This window comes from Equus asinus, chromosome 6, assembly GCF_041296235.1.
Source record: "Equus asinus isolate D_3611 breed Donkey chromosome 6, EquAss-T2T_v2, whole genome shotgun sequence".
Lineage (NCBI taxonomy): Eukaryota > Metazoa > Chordata > Mammalia > Perissodactyla > Equidae > Equus > Equus asinus.
Window position 1 is genome coordinate 49,291,723 of NC_091795.1, and position 18,080 is coordinate 49,309,802.

General features: G+C 35.5%; 1 protein-coding gene across 17 annotated transcripts in view; it reads left to right on the forward strand.

Annotated features, from left to right (window-relative positions):
* WDPCP (WD repeat containing planar cell polarity effector) overlaps positions 1–18,080 on the forward strand; it is a 390,746-nt gene that overhangs the window by 132,292 nt on the left and 240,374 nt on the right. For all 17 annotated transcript variants that reach the window (XR_006529211.2, XM_044772549.2, XM_070512039.1 and 14 more), the window contains one exon: positions 9,287–9,896. Coding sequence is in view for 16 of the 17 variants with exons in the window: in XM_044772549.2 (XP_044628484.1) it covers positions 9,287–9,896 (610 nt within the window). In the remaining variant the exon portion in view is untranslated. The remainder of the gene's footprint in view (positions 1–9,286; positions 9,897–18,080) is intronic.

The window sequence follows — 18,080 nt, forward strand, 5'->3', positions numbered from 1 at the left end:
GTGAATGTCTTGGGGCCGGCCCGGTGGCGCAGCGGTTAAGTTCGCACGTTCCGCTTCTCGGCGGCCCGGGGTTCGCTGGTTCGCATCTCGGGTGCGGACATGGCACTGCTTGGCAGCCATGCTGTGGTAGGCCTCCCGCGTATAAACTAGAGGAAGATGGGCACGGATGTTAGCTCAGAGCCAGGCTTCCTCAGCAAAAAGAGGAGGACTGGCAGTAGTTAGCTGAGGGCTAATCTTCCTCAAAAAAACCCAAAAAACAACAACAACCAAAAAAGGTGAATGTCTTTTGGAAGAAATATCTAGGGAAATAATTGCTTCTTTTTTTGTGTGTGAAGACGTAATCTTTAACTATGAATCATAGTACATTTTTTACAACATCATGAACTAAAACCACTAGTCTATAAAAGTGATATTCATACCTATGTCTTTAAGTTTTTTTTCACTAGTGACCAATGGACTTCTTGAACTAATCATCAGAATAAAAGATACAATATACTCTTAAACCCTAAAATTCAAACTAAAAAAGTAGCAGCCTCATAGAGAAGAAATTTAATCTTTGCATCTATTAAACTATAGAATTTTTTAAAAGCATTTCCCATCCAAGTTCAATCAGAAAAGATAATAAGCTTTTATTTGGACAGTGGCAAGATCCTGGAGTAGTGGTTCCCAGCCTTGGCAACACATTACAATCACCTGCAGAGCTTTTACAAAGGGGCCCACCCAGACCAGTTACATCAGGATCTCCAGAGAGGGAGGAGGCATCAGTATTCTTTTACAGGTTCCCTAGGTGATTCTCATGTGCATCCAAGTTGAGAACCACTGCTTTACAGCAAACTAAAAGAAAATTTTAAAGCCATCTTTTTTGCATAACAGACCATGGAAAGGATAAAGCCCACATACTGAACCAAATGAGAGTTGTAACAGTAGAGTCTAAGTAGAAAATTGGCTTACCAAGCAGCTAAAAAAAAGGAAAACAAAGGAAACATAGAAATAAGCTCTCTGTGACTGAATTATCTGTCTTTCAGAGAAGAAACTTTTTTTTATTTATTTTATGGATATTAGAAAACTGCTGGTCTAATTTCACACTGCAGAGCTCTAAACAACAGTACACATCTTAATTAGAAGCTTAGTGCAGAGTTATGTAATTTGGAAAAACAGTTCTTTTGAAAAATATACAATAGATAGTATGCAGAAAAAGAAAATTTTTATCAGTATATTCATTTAAAAATAGTTTTTAATGGGGTATGTGTGGATTGTCATATATAATGTGGTGTATGGATTTGATAATGCTTTCTGAATATGGTGGTAATTTCAAGATAAAATTACTCAGAGAAGGTCACCTGAATTTGTTTACCAAATTAATCAAAAACACAGAAGCAGAGCTATTAAACCTTAAAAACTGTTGTCAGGGCTAGGGAAATATAACCTCACAAAGATAACTTTTTTCCCCATAAAAATTAAAACTGTATATGCAATGATTTAGAGGAATAGCAACTGATAGGAAATTAAAATGTGACCAACTTTTAATACAGTATAGTTTGATAAAAGAAGCATTCAGAGAGCATTATGAATGCATTCAGCTGAAAAGCCAAAATAAGTCAGAAATACCTCATCCAGAGAAATGTATGAGCTGTGTTAACTTTCAACCAAATAACAAAGATTTTCTATTTTAGGGATGATGGTTTTTAAAAAAAACTCCTCATTATAAAACACACATAAAGAAAACTACACAAAATAAATGTACAGTTTAATGAGCTATTACAAAGGAAACACCCCTGGAACCACACTGAGGTCAAGAAATAGAACTTTGCCAAGTATCCAGAAATACCACCACAATCTCAACCCCTTCCTGGTCCCCAAAAGTAACCTCCTATCATGACTTTTAATCACTATCTTGTATACCCATCTAGTTTTTTTTCACCTTAATGTGCATTCCCCAAAATTAAATCCATTTAAAACACTGTAATGTGTCTCTTAAATGTCTTTTACTCTACAAGTTCTCCCTCCATCTCCTCCTTTTCCTTAAAATTTATCTGTTGAAACTGCAGTGCCCCACTGTCTGGATTTTGTTGTTTGCATAACCATGGTGTGTTTGAACATGTTTCTTTGTCTTTTGAAAATTCTGCAAGTTAGTAGTGTTGGTAAGACTATGGGATGGTGTGTTCTTTTATCAGAAGGCACATAATGTCAGGCTCTCTCTCTCTCTTTTGGTTGTCTCTCTTTTTTGATGTTAGCAGCTATTGATGCTCAATGCCTAGATCCCTTATTCATTAGGGTTGCAAAATGGTGATATTCCAATTATGTTATTATTTTTTCATTTATTAATTGAGATACTTTTATAAAAAGTATCCATTCATCTCCTATTTGTTTTCACAGTGGGTGAATTCATATAGTATAATCAGGATAAATGTACCAGTTTTCAAGATAGCGAATTGATTCTCTATCACTCCCTGAAGGTAACTAATTAGTTTTTGTTTTTAAAATAGTATTATTAATTCATGGATTTAAACATATTTGATTTGGCTTTCATAAATTATAATTGTTGTTCTTTTGGAAGCTCAGATTGTCTTACCTTTGGCCAGTGGGAGTGTCTTCAAGTTCACTCCTCTTTTTGTCATGACCACAATAGTCTTGGGTAGCTTCCCTCCTATCTGGTATGACAGTATGTTCCATGCTCCTCTTGTACATTTCCTACCCCAGACCTGGAATTTGCCGTTTTTTCAATAAGCTCTGGTTTCTTTTAATGGAAAATGGTATTTTAACCCCAAGTTTTTGTTTTTGTTTTTTTTGTTTTTTGAGGAAGATTAGCCCTGAGCTAAATACTGCCAATCCTCCTCTTTTTGCTGAGGAAGCCTGGCCCTGAGCTAACATCCGTCCCCATCTTCCTCTACTTTGTATGTGGGACGCCTACCCACAGCATGGCGTGCCAAGCAGTGCCATGTCCGCACCCGGGATCCCAACCAGCAAACCCTGGGCCATGGAGAAGCAGAATGTGTGCACTTAACTGCTGCGCCACTGGGCCAGCCCCTAAGCCCAAGTTTGAGAGCTAGGGATATTGTGATGTTGTTACTGGGTTGGTTGTTGTTTCTAGATTTCTTTAGTAGAGAGAGCTAGTGATTTTATGCATATAAGTACTCAGAGTGAGTTCATATTGATACTTCTAACTCCAGTTCAGTATTACAGGGTTTTTAATTTAACCTCTTTTTTTTTTATTATTGTTACATCTGTATCTCCTTTCTTCCATACCAAAAATCCTAGTTTGCAGTGACACAGGGGATGAATTATAATATCCCATAATTACTTGTTTACTTTATGTTAAAGTACACACCTAACAGTCTCAGAATAATCATACCAGTACTACCACCACTAATATAAATTACTGAGAACATTCAAAAACGTTTTCCCTAAGTTCTTTTCATTTCTCCTCCTTCCATTTTTAAACAGTTGCAGTTTACATACGTTATTGGAGCATATATTCATTACATACAGTGTTCTCTCTCTTTTAATCCTCATCTAATCCATGAGTGTTTGATTTTGCTATTTAGTTGAACTGTCTCTTTCATGTGGGGATTTAGAGAGATTCAAAAACTACAGTGCTACCAGTGCCACTATGTCAGAATCAGGGATGCCATATTCATGGTCATGATAACACTTTTAGTTTGAACGAACTTTCTGTGAAAGGTTTAAGGCCTGTGTTTATATTCGTGAATTTGCACGTGGATGTCCAGTTGTTCCAGCACTATTTGTTGAAAAGACTATCCTTTCTCTGTTGAATCACCTTTACTCCTTTGTCAGATAAAGTCAGCTGATCTGGGGTCTGGGTCTATTTCTGGGCTCTCTATTCTGTTCCATTGATCTATTTGTCTTTTCTTTCATGAAATAACTTTTTTATATATTGTATTGACTGTTATAATGAATATTTCTGTGGCTTGGAGGATTTTATTAATATAAACATATAAGTTGGTAACTTTCACATACCAAAAAATATGGATAAGGGAGTGTTTATACTTTCTAGTAGATACGTCCATTTTTCTAAGCTTATAACACATTTATATATTTATTTTGTATACAAATGTCATTTCATTGAAAGCTTTTAAAAATAAGAGGTGTATCCATTTGAATGCAATTATTACTATTTTGTTTTTAGTTGATATATTTAGATGAGTAAAGATGCGAAACAAGAGGAAACTCTCATTTACTGCTTATGGGACAGTAGTAAAAATTAGTAACTCACTATGGAGAGCAGATTAGAAACAGCTAATGTGATTGAAGTTGTGAGTCCCCTCCACTATGAAAAACTGGCACTCATGCACAAGGAGACACATACTGTCGTGTTTGTAGCAGCATTGTTTGTAATAGCAAAAAAATTAGAACAATTTAAAAGTCCACTAACAGGAGAATGAAAACATATTTTGTGGTGTATTCAGAGGGTAAAATGCTGTACAGAAGTTGAAATGAAGGAGCTAGAGCTATATGATTAAATCCCAAAAGAATAAGTTGAACAAAAAGGAATTACAGTATGATCCAGTATAAGAACATTTATATAAAATTTTAAAACATTCAAAACAATGGTATGTGTTGTTCAGGGTTGGTCTACATTGAGATAAAATAATATGCATAGACTTAAATGTTTTTCTTATTCTAATAATATTGGTTATCTTTAAAAATCACATAATTATGAATTTAAATAAATTTAAAATCATGAAATTGAGTATGAACTTTGTATGTCATATTTGAAATGTATTCAGCCAATAGTGTTTATTGAACCATTACCATATGCCAAGCACAGTGCCAAATATCATAAATAAATGAAATCAGTTTAACGTTAACTTCCAAGCCACATCGTTTCTATGTTTAAAATTGTCTTCCACATTTATAGTTTGCAACTATTTAAGTGTTAGCCATGAATTCTAAATAAACAAGTTTTGATTTTATTTAGGATCATCTCTCTCATTCTTTTTAATCTGCTATCCATGCCAAAGAATCCAGTACTTTCTCTTCAGGAACAACAATAATAGCCACTATTTATTGAGGGCTCCTCTGTCCCCTGCATATTAGATACAGTATTTTTAATTCATATGGCAATCCTGCAACACAGGTGAATAAATCCTCATTTTACAGATAAGAAAAGTACAGTTCCAAAAGATTAACTTGCCCAAGATCCCAGAGCTCTCTATCGCCAGAATAAGGAGTCAGACCCTGGTATGTGCTGCTGCTGTGCAGTGTTGCTTGTGGCTGTTGTATAGTCAGGTCCAAGTTGGAATTCTGAACCTAACTATGTCAAATACTTTTAAGCATAAGTATTTTGGATTTTGATGCTAATGTCATCTCATTATATTTTAAGAGTCATATAAACTTAACCCTGTTCATAACATAATATTACTTTCAAAAGATTCCATACATCATAGAAGAAACTTAAAGTTTTGTTTTCTATCTTCTTCTGCAGAAACAGATGCAAAAACTAGCAATAATGTTTTGTGTTCGTATAATTTATATTGTGAGGAAATAGTTTAGTTTTTATTTGGTTCGTTTTTAGGGATATTTTTACATTTACATTTACAAAGTATACTATTTATTTTCAATACAGCACAATTCAATCCAAGAATGAAGCATCTTTAAAAGAAGTCAGCTTGTTAAGAACCTTGCCTTCCAAATGTCCTGAGTCATTCAAAGTGGGGTTGCCTATATTATTCACTGCTTGACAAAAGTGGCACAGGCTTCTTTCTTTCTCACCCCAAGATTAACAGGCTCCACTGTCATTTGCATCATTTGTCTCTTCAGTCCCTTTACCTTTTTTTCACTCTTCTCCTCTCTGTGGGATCACTCCCCAACACTTAAGGTTCCTAATGCCCTGTGGTTCTTCTCATTCCTTCCTCTGATCACATAGAGGAAGAGCTTGTACATTCGTGTAAACTTATTAATTACTTGTGTGTATGAGGCAGTGTATCTTGCAGAGACCTTGGTTTTTTTAGAGTCAAACAGACCTGGATTCAAACTGCAGCTCTATCACTTATTAACTTTTGGACCAAGGGCAATTTATACCATCTCTCTGACCCTCATTTTCCTTACCTCTAGAATGTAGATTGTAATACCTAACTTTAGAGTATTGAAAAGGTTAAATAAAACAATGTATGAAAAGTGATTAGCCCAGGACCTTATTTTCTTGCTACTGCTTATTATTGGTGGAGTTACTCTTTACTGAAATTTATGCACACTTAAGTGTTTTTTAATCTTTAAACTTTTATAGTATCTTCCCGCCCCCCCAAATCCCCCCAGTACAAAGTTGTATATTTTAGTTGTGGGTCCTTCTCGCTGTGACATGTGGGACGCTGCCTCAGCAAGGCCTGATGAGCGGTACCATGTCCGTGCCCAGGATCCGAACTGGCGAAACCCTGGGCCGTAGAAGCGGAGTGCGCCAACACAACCACTCGGCCATGGGGCCAGCCCCTTATGGTATCTTTAATTATGCCATGCAAGACATTTTCCTCCCTTAAATGAATTTCAGCCATTTAGCTGGGAAGACAGCTACTAGATAGCTAACAGTAAAATAGATGAGACAGTTTATTTTTTTAAGTGTACAGTGAAAATAAGTACATATGACCAAATATCAAAAGTAAATAAAAGGTCAAATGTCACAAGAGTGTCATTGGCCAAGTTGGGGTTGGGAAGGGGGTATGGAGATGAGATCGAAGGAAGGATGCCGTTCAGCTGGAAGGAATCCAGAAACTGGGATAGCGTTTGGTCTAGTTCTTCAAGGGTAAGTACGGTTGGTAGGAAAAACTGAGTCTATTTGGGTGAAGAGTGTGGATTTCAGGAAAAGGACATCAGTGAAGTTGTTAAAAGATAAACTGAGGCATATTAAAAATTTTAAGAGTGAGTTTGAGCAAAAATCTATTCCACTTGGGCAGTGCCAAACTGGAAGTGGTTAGGAGCACTAGGCCAACAGGAGCCAGGGGAAAGACTTATATAGAGAAAGTGCAGAAACAAAGAAAGAAAATTATTTGATTGGCTATAGCTTAAAGCCTGGTTGGCTGTTTGTGATTGGTTATCCTTAGTGTTTTGATTTTGTAAATTTGAGGCATTTACAGGCATAGATTTTGGTTTGCTTATGTAGGCTCCCAAAGCATTAGAGCTCTATCAGTCTAATGGCCTCCTTGTTTAATTAATGTAACAAGTTATAGAGATGGGAAAATGGCAGCACAGGGTTTAGTTTGAACTCAGAATAGAGTAATGAAGGGAGACTGCAGGATATAACACTAGATTTTGCAAGTCAGATCATGTTCCTCCTTTGCTTATGGCTTCTCATCTCATTTAGATAAAAAGCCAAAGTCCCTACAGTGGACTACAAGCTACTACATAATCTGTTCCCTTCCCCCAATTCCTACTGCTTTCTTCCTCCCTCTCCTCTAGCCTTGTTGGTCTCTGCTGTTCCTTGACCAGGCCAAGAGCGCCACCTCAGGCTGTTTGTTTCCTCTGCCTGGAGCTCTCTTCTCCCAGACAGCTGCATGGCTCACCCTTCACTTCTTCCCATCACCTTTATCAGAGAGGCGTGTCCTCATGTCTCTATTGCCCCTACACACTCCTGCCACTCCCCATTCCCCTTACTTTGCTTTACTTTTCTTCATAGTACTTAGGAAGTACATAAATAGGATCATTAATATCCTATGTGTATGTTTGCTTGTGAATTGTTGCCTTACCTTCAGCCATTAGAGTGTATGTTCTCTGAGGGTGAGCACTTACTGCTGTCTCCCTAGGACCCAAGACCAATGCCTGGCAATTATAGCTCATACTCAAATATTTATTAGACAATAAAGGAAAAAAAGCAGGAAAGAGAGTGTGAGGGAGGGAAGGAGTTGGATATGGGTCCTACAGGGTTTTGCATTCCAGGCAGAGGAATAAAAATTTAATTCATTAGTCAGTAAGTAGCCAATGAAGGGTTTGAACATGGGAGTATGAGAAAAACATTTAGTTTAGGAGATTAGTTTGATCGTGACGTATAGGATGGATTTTTAAAACAATTCACATCACCCCCCATCCCCTCTCCAAGCCAGCACTATGTAACATAGCTGTAAATATGTGTGTGTGTTATATCATTCTTTCTTTCTGTTGGTCATTTGTCAACTTAACAACCCTACAGATCCTTTCTGATAGCTGTATGTGCTTTTTTAAAAAAAATAACTTTTAATTTTCAAATAGTTTGACTTTCAAAAAACTGCTAAAATAATTGCTAAAATTTCTAAAAATGATTTCCTTTCCTGTACTTTTCCCCCAGTTTGCCCCAGTGATAACATCTTACATTACCACAGTACATTGTCAAATCCTAGAAAATGATCACAGAACGAAATTCTTAACTCAGATATAGGCCTTAGTTGGATTTCATCAGATTTTACATGCAATTTGTGTGTGTGTGTAGTTCTATGAAATTTTATCATATGTGTGGAAATGTGTTTTTTAATGTTCTACACCTGATTTTGAAGTTTTTGACAAAGTGTTAGAAAATACCCTCTTTAATACCACTCTCCAGGTTCTTGGCCTCTGACATTTACATATGAATAAAATGAAGGGCCTATTATTTTATTTCTTTTTTCTTCTGCCTGGATGTTTCTTGTAGCCTTTCCTTTTTATACCAAAGATGCTTTTAAAATTTTACTTCATCAGTATTGACAAGTCATATACTTACTAGGTCTTAATTGTTTTATTTTAAAACCGGTGCGTTATATTATTCTTTCTTTCTGTTGGTCATTTGTCAACTTAACAACCCTACATATCCTTTCTGATAGTAAAATATTTCTACAAAACCGTTAACAGAGTTCTAAAGTTTGTTCCTTTGCCTATCCTGCCCTACTAATTAGAAATTTATTTCTGGTCAGTAATTTATCCATAATTTTAGAATTGGGGAGGAGATTAGCTAAATTGTTTAAAGTTCTTTATTCATCCTGTTAAAAATCAAACTTCTGACTTTTTAGATATTCTGCTAATCATATTATTTTACTAAAAGCCCACCTTATTAGTTTTTATAAATTGTGAGACAAATTTGTCTTATTTACAGACTTTGTGAAACAAAATGTTAAAGTTAAAATCTTATAGTTTAATCTCTGCAGCTGTGCTATATATATTTATATATGTATTCTATGTGAGATTTATATACACCACACATACATACTTATATGTTATTGATGTTTAAGGTGATAACAACAACAGGATGCTGGATTAATATGCAGGCCTATGTGTGACAACTGAAGAAAAACCAAGGTCTATGTGAACACACTTGATACATTTCTTACAGGTTCTGAGTTCTGTCCGCACAGAATGGGATCCACTGGATGTTCGCTTTGGCACCAAACAGCCTTATCAGGTGTTGACAGTGGAGCGCTCCATCAGTGTAGACAAAGAGCCCATGGCTGACAGCTGCATCTATGAATATGTTCGGAATAAAATCCATTGTGTATCAGTCACCAGAATACCACTAAGATCAAAGGCCATTAGCTGCTGCAGGAATGTTACTGAAGACAAACTGATTCTGGGCTGTGAAGATTCTTCACTAATTCTTTATGAAACTCACCGTAGAGTGACTCTCTTAGCCCAGGCTGAACTTTTGCCTTCATTAATATGCTGCCACCCAACTGGCTCCATTCTGCTAGTTGGCAGCAACCAAGGGGAGCTGCAAATTTTTGATATGGCTCTGTCCCCTATTAACATCCAGCTTTTGGCTGAAGACCGCTCACCCGGGGAGACTCTGCAATTCAATAAATTCTTTGATCTTTCCAGCGGTCTTGTTCAAATGCAGTGGATAGCTCCTCAGGTTGTTTCTCAGAAGCCTGACAGTGGGGACATCTATGATCTCCTCTTCCTCAGGTTTGACAGAGGACCTTTGGGTGTACTTCTCTTTAAACTTGGTAAGTCAAGGAAATTGGTGAGTAAGTAAATTAAAGTGTTTATGATGGTGACATCATAATTAAGATAATAAAACTATTGTCGGAATGTAGATTTTCTGTTTGTCATCCCCTAAATATGCTTGCCTTTCAAACATTTCATATAGTTTCCTTAAGAAAGCTTTGTGGATGATTTTTTAAATGTCAAGGAAGATTAGATATTGAAGAATTTGGAAATTACACTAATTATCCTTTGTGATGAATAAAAAGCCTGAACTTTTCACATTTGAGACTTTCCAAAGTAAACCGTCTACTAAAAAAACTCCTTAAGAAATTTTAAAAGTATTTTTATATCCATTAATAAAATTCTGTATTGTAAGAATATGATACTTTTTTAATTAAAATTATTTTAGGGGCCAGCCCAGTGGCACAGTGGTTAAGTTCACGCATTCTGCTTTGGTGGCTCAGGGTTCGCTGGTTTGGATCCTGGGTGCGGACCTATGCACACTGCTTGTCAAGCCATGCTGTGGCAGACGTCTCGCGTACAATAGAGGAAGATGGGCACAGATGTTAGCTCACGGCCCATCTTTGTCAGCAAAAAGAGGAGGATTGGTGGCAGATGTTAGCTCAGGGCTAATCTTCCTCAAAAAAAAAAAATAAAATAGAATAATTTTAGATTATAGGTGTCCATTGCTTCCCAGATTGGAATAGTGTAAAACAAGTATTTTAAAAGAAGGGAAAGCAAATGTTTAGTTAGAATTTGCTAAAGATATATGTATAACTTCTTTTGTTTCCCTTTTAGATAAAAATTTTCAAAAGCGTTTATCAATAGTATGAAAAATATATATTAATGTAGCCCATTTCAAAAAGGAAACTTTAAAACAAAATTTTATTATGATTTATTTTTTTGTAGTTTTTCATTACTAGCTATGCCCTGAAATATATAGTATTCTTTAAGTAGTTTTGTACAATTTAACATTCTTGAGAAAACCTCACTTACATTTAAAAAAACAGATTTTAGTTAATGCACATTACTGCTACTTGAAAACATAGAAAAATAAATACATTTTTAAAACTTCTTACAGGAAGTTTTGGCTCTGTGGTACAAAGTTAAGTTTTTAAAGACGTAGTGTTTGTTAAATAACTGTCGGTTTACTTAATTTTTTTATGGATCTACTTGCCTCTGAAATGGAACACATGAAATAAATCCAGTGAAAATGACTTGATTAACCTGAAAGATATGATGGATATAACGCAAGGGTTATTTTCTTTCTCCATCATAAAAATGCAACTAAGTCTATTCATAATGTTAATATTGTCCAAGAAAAAAAGTTTGGAATCTCATTTGTTATGAGATAATCTAGTTCTACTTTGCCGGACTACATGTTTAACAGTTGTATGTCTCCATACGCAACACTCATTAAAGTGGATGTTAGATGTTTTGCATATCTGTTAAAACACACACGCACACACACACATCCTCCCTATAAATTACCCGCTTACCTGTCAAACAGAAGGCTGTCTGCCCACGTATACCTAGCTTTTCTTCAGCCTTCCCTTGTGGGCCTATTCACAACAGCTTTGCAAAAAGCACAGCTTTCTCTTCCTATCTCTAGCACATTTGCCTTCTTACTAAAGTAAACAGGCTCTCAGTGTAGGGATTTATAGGGCTTCCTGCTAATTGCCAGCTTGTAAACTTAATTGGACTGTCTCCCTGGGCACTGTTCCTAAATCAATTAGGCAATGAGTTGGCTGTCACCTCTTTTTCCCAAGAAGGTCTCTTGGAAGAGAATTATCCAATAGAAGTCAAGCTTTCAAATGAAAAGGTGATAACTTCTGCAACTGACATTTATCATTTAAATTTTATTTTTAATATGACTCAAGTTTCATAGGATAGGGAAATTTTACAGTCTTACAGGCTCTTTAAAAGATCTAAATAGGAAGTTTCCCAGAATTTCTTAAATGTATTATAAGATTAATGTTTATTATAGGTTATTTATTTTTCTTAGGAAGAGTATATTCCTTGAAACAGTAGATTCCAACTAACAGATCTTTGTTTTTTGTTTTTTTTTTTTAAAGAAAACCCTGTTTAAAGAACAGATTTTTCTTAGGATCTGCTACTAAATACATCCAAAAATTTTAATATACTTCTTGAATTAACACAGTGCTGATTCTGGGCATCCATGTGGAATTTTCATGTATAATTCAAGTTACTGCATATATAAACAGGTAGTTGCATGTGCAGTTTCCTCACTAGGGAGCATTTATGAGGATTTTTTTCATATGCTTGTTATGCAAGTCTGGAAAATTTGACATGAAAGGTGTAGCTTATAATTTAAGAAGCTGAGATAGATCATAGTTTAAAATAGAGTGCTGTCATATGTAAACGTGGCAGTGGCTGGTGCCAATATGCTAAGAGTTTTGGAGTCTGATTCTTAGAATAGGTCAGTTAGTGTAATGTTGAAGGAAAACTCTGCTCCAAGGCTAGAACTTCTGTTCTAAATTCTTATAATCATCGCACAAATGGATTGGGGATTAAAAGGCCATCACCGCTGTTATTAGAAGAATGGCAAGAACATGTCTTCCTCAGGAGGGAGCTAGCATTGTCATCTTCCCACATGGAAGCCAAGAGGTACTGTTTTATATAAGGCAGTATATAATCAGAATTTCTTTACCTGATGGTCATTAGCCCATATTTCCACATATAGGGACTGAGATTAATTTTAAAAAGAGGAGTCCCTAATTATACTACTGAGATATTAAAGCTTTTCCATTCTTATCAGTACCTTTTCCAACCTTCACTGCTGTCTTTAAACTCACATTATCAGCTCCCTGCACCCTCATCAGAGAATCTCACCTTTAAATTGGCACTTCATTAAGTTTATCTTCTCCTCACCACCCATCTACCCACCCACCCACCTGACCAACTAACCACTTATCCACATGGACATAAATCTTTCCTTCTCAATTCAATGGAAAAGGAGCCCTTCCTCTTGTCCAAGACTAGTTCCACCACTAGTTCCACTCTGGACCCCACAACATTCCCTTTGACGCCTTTACTTTGTTGTCACTCCCCCCGTGAATCTTGCTACATCAGCAGATAATAGGCTCAAGCCACATCGTAAAACAAACAAACAGCCCTCCTTAAAATTGTTTTCCCTCTGTTATTTATCAAATATTCACCCTCGTTTCATAGTCAAATTCATTGAAATAGAGAGCATGACTTTCTTTGTTCTTCACTTCCCATTCACTCCTCAGAGCACCATGTTCTGGCTCATGTCTTCAGTGTTCTCCTGGAACTGCTCTTGGAAAGGTCACCAGTGACTTCCTACTTGATATATATATATTTCTCTTATGTTACTTGATGACTTTTCAGCATTTGATAGTTGCTGACCACTTCTACCATCATAGATCTCTCATTGCTCTTGCCTTCTATGACCCCAGATGCAACTTTTCATCACTTTTTTAATGTTCTTCTGCTTACTCATGAAAATGTTGAGGCTCTCTAAGACTCCGTATTTACCCCTCCTACCATTTTACACAGATTGAGTTTATTTTATTTTATTTTTTTCTCCTCAAAGCCCCAGTATGTAGTTGTATATCCTAATTATATGTCATTCTAGCTCTTCCATGTGGGATGCCACCACAGCATGGCTTGATGAGCGGTGTGTAGGTCCAGGCCCAGGATGCGAACTGGAGCACCCTGGGCCAGCAAAGCAGAGCACACGAACTTAAACCACTCGGCCACAGGGCCTGTGCCAGATTGAGTTTATTTTTAATTTCACTATCCCATCTCTGACTTCAGCACCCCACCACTCCTGACTCACATCCACCTGGCTTACTGGATATCTCCCCTTGGATGTTCACAGATGCCTCAGACTCATTATGTACAGACATGAAGTCATTGTCTTTCTTCCCAAACCTGCTTCTCTTGTGTTTTCCATTTTGGTGGATGGTGCAGTTATTCAGATGGAATCCCAAGTCAGAAGTCATCTTAGAATCCTCCCTGACCCCTGTTGCCATATTCAATCAGTGACCAAATCCCATCAATTCTGCCTTCTAAATACTGTCAAAACACCTCAATTTATTCAGCCTTGCTGTCATTACCTTAATCTAGACCCTCCCTATTTTACCATGATCAAGTAATGGGCCTCTGTCTGTAATCTTCTGCCTTCCAATCTTCCCATCCCACCCCCCAATTATTCCCCTGAACTGCCACCAGAGTAATCTAACAATGCAGAATTGGTCATGGATTCTCCAGCTGGAAGTCCTTCAGTGGTTAATAAGCCCTTGTCTGCTTCTCAGGCTTCAACTCCCCAGCTGTGGTGCATTAGTGTAGCTCCTCAATCGTGGCACGTGCTCTCACACTACCTCCTTCCCATGGTGGTGTTGATAGTATTCCATCTACCTGGAGTGCCCCCACAATGCTCTCACAGAGCCTACAAAGTTAGGAAAAGATTCAATGTTCAAGTGATAATATTATACTAGAAATGATTAAAGCTAACTTCTTCTCTCTCATAGGACTTTGAAAATCACAGGCAACATGTTTGTGTGCATGTGTGACTGTCATTCTGTCTAAAAAACAAGTAGTATGATTTTTTTCCTAGAACTTCTGTAAGGAGTATGTTTTCTTCAAAAGATTTATTTTGAACGAGTTATTTAAATATTATACATTACCCAGGTGGTAACTGGTGGTAATTTATTGCTGGAAAGAAGTATCAGATACTCTATTAGATGCCTAGTCATCTTAAAATTGGATCTCATATCATTTGAAATGGACTGCTATTCCTGACAGCATTCTGCTTTCTTCAAACTAGAGTGATGATAGATTTTTAAATCAAATTTATTGAGGTATAATTTATATAAAATAAAATACACCCATTTTAAATGTACAGTTCAATGAATTTTGACACCTTTATATCCTCATGATTGCCACCGCAATCAAGATATAGACATTTCTATCGCCCTTCAAAATTCTCTCAAGCTCTTTTGCTCCCTCAAAGCTAAAGAGCATTGATCTGCTTTCTATCATCACAGATTGGATTTGCTTTTTCTAGAATTTCATAGAAATGGACTCATAAAATAGGTACTCTTTTTGTGTCTTGCTGCTTTCACTCAGCATTAATCTGTGAGAATCTTCCATATTGGTGTGTATATCTGTAAATTTTCCTTTATATTACTGAGTAGTATTCCATTATATAGATAAACCACAACTTGAATATCTTTTTGCATGTTGAGGACATTTGGGATGTTTCTAGATTTAAGCTAAAATCACTAAAAATGCTATGTACTTTCATGTACAAGTCTTTGTATGGACATATATTTTAATTTCTATTGGGAAAAACCTAGGAGTAGAATGGCTGAGCCATATGCTAAGTGTAGGTTTAATTTAAGAAGAAACTGACTATTTTGGAGTTCCAGTTGCTCCACATTCTCACTAATACTTGGTATTAATGGTCTTTTTAATTTTAACCATTCCAGTGGGTGTCTAGTGTGTTAATTTGCATTTCCCTGATGTCTATTGGAGTTGAGCATCTTTTAATGTGTGTATTTGTCATATATCTTCTCTGATGAAGTATATCAAGTCTTTTGTCCAAGTTTAATTGGATTGTTTATTTATTATTGAGTTGTAAGAGGTTTTATATATTCTGAATACAAATCCTTTGTAAGATACTAGTATTTTGAATATTTTTTTTGGTCTTTAGTTTACCTTTTCATTTTCTTAACAGTGTGTTTCGGGTAGCAGAAGTTTTAATTTTAATGAACTCCAATTCTTAAATTTCTTTATGACTTGTGCTTTTTCTGTCCTATCTAAGAAATCTTTGTCTAATCCTTTCTTCTAGCAGTTTTATGGTTTTTGGCTCTTAAAATTAGGTTTATGGTCTATTTCAAGTTATTTTTTTTTGCATATGGTGTGAAGTATGAGTTGAAATTAATATTTTAACATGAATATTCAATTGTTCCAGCACGAGTTGTTGGAAAGAATATCCTTTCTCCATTGAGTCACCTTGACCCTGTGTGTGTGTGTCTATGAATAGACCTCTTCTCTTCCACTGATCAATATGTCTATACTTAAGTGAGTAGCACACTGTCTTAATTACTGTGATTTCATAGTAAGTGTCAAAATCAGATACTGTTAGTCTTCCAACTTTGTTTTTCTTTTTCAAAATTGTTTTGGCTATTCTAGATCCTTTGAATTTCTATATAAATTTTAAAACTGATTTGTCAGTTTCTACAAAAACACCTGATGAGATTTTGATTGGGATTATGTTGAATCTACAGATCAATTTGGGTTAGAAAGACAGTTTCACAATATTGAGTCTCCTGATCTATGAACACAGTATCTCTCCCCATTTATTCAGGTTTTCTTTAATTTCCTCTCAGTAGTATTTTATAGTTTTAAGTGTAAAGAACTTGTACATATTTTGTTCATGTTTTTGGATGCTATTGTAAATGGTATTTTTAATTATAATTCTTAATTGTTCATTGGGATTCTATAGAAATAAAATTTTAAAATATTGACCATGTCTCCTGCAACCCTGTTAAATTCATTTCTTAGTTGTAGTAACTTTCTTTGTATATTCCTTAAGGTTTTCTACATAGATGACTATGACAACTGCAATTAAAAAGTTTTACATCTTCGTATCCAACTTATATCCCTTTTATTTTTTTTCTTCCCTTACTATACTAGCTAGGACCTTCAGTACAATATTTAATAGAAGTGGCAAGAGAGGACATCCATGCTTTGTTTCTGATCTTCGGTGGAAAGCATTTAGTCTTTCATTATAGGTATGAGGTTATTAAGTTGAGGAAGTCCCCTTCTATTCCTAGTCTGCTGAGATATGTTATCTTGAGTGGACGTTGCATTTTTTCCAGTGCTTTTCTGCATCTATTGAAATGATTATATGTTTTTTCTGGTCATATGGTGAATTATATTGATTAGTTTTCAGATGTTTCAGCAACCTTGCATTTGTGGGGTAAATTTCTCTTGTTCATAATGTATTATCTTTTTAATATATTGCTGGATTTGCTAATATTTTGTTAAGCATTTTTGTTTCTGTTTATGGGAGATCTTGGTCTGTAGTTTTCTTTTTCTTTTTCTTTTCCTGTAATGTCTTCGTCATTTTTGCTATCAGTGTAATGCCAGCATCATGAAATGAGTTGGGAAGTATTCCCTCCTCTTATATTTTGAATTGTGTAGAGTTGATATGATTTCTTCTTTTAATGTTTGAGAGATTTCACCAGTGAAGGCATCTGGACATGTAGGTTGTGTGTATGTATGTGTATCTGTAAAGGTTTTTAAACTACGAAGTCAAATTTAAATAATATAGGGTCACTCAGGTTATCTGTTCCTTCTTGAAGGAGCTTTGATAGTTTGGGTCTTTCAAGGAATCCATTTCATTTAAGTTATAGTTATCTGTATAAAGTTATTCATATTATTTTTAATGTCCGTAGTTCTGTAGTGATTATTCCTCATATTGGTAAGTTATGTCTTCTGTTTTTTTCTCAAATTAGGCAAAGATTAGTCAATTTTACTTATCATTTCAAAGAACCAACTTTTGAGTTCATTAATTTTCTCTATTTTGTGTTTATTTTTGTTCTTTGGTCTATTTATTATTTTTCTTATTTCCTTCCTTCTATTTACTTTGGTTCTAATTTGCTCTTCTTTCCCTAGGTTCTTAATGTGGAAGCTTGGATTGTTGATTTTAGACCTTTCTTCTTTTCTAATTGAAACATTTAAAGCTAGAAATTTCCCTCTAAGTACTGCTATAGCTACATCTCACACATTTTGATGTTATATTTTAATTTTTATTCATTCCAAATATTTTCTAATTTACATTGTGATTTCTTCTTTGATCCATAGGTTATTTAGAAGAATGTTGCTTAATTTCTAAATATTTGGAGATTTTCCAGATATCTTTCTATATTGATATCTAATCTAATTTAATTAAGGGTGAGTCAGGGGACTCACTCTGTATGATTTCAAGATACTTAAATTTATTGAGACTTGTTTTATCACCCAGAATATGTACCCTCTTGGTTGATGTTCTGTGTGCACTTAAAAAGAATGTGTATTCTGCTGTTGTTGAGTGAAGTGTTTTATAAATGTCAGTTAGGTCAAATTCATTGATAGTGTTTTTCAAGTATTTTCTATTTTTACTGATGTTCTAGTTACATGTTCTCTCAACAGCAAGAGAGAAGTGCTGA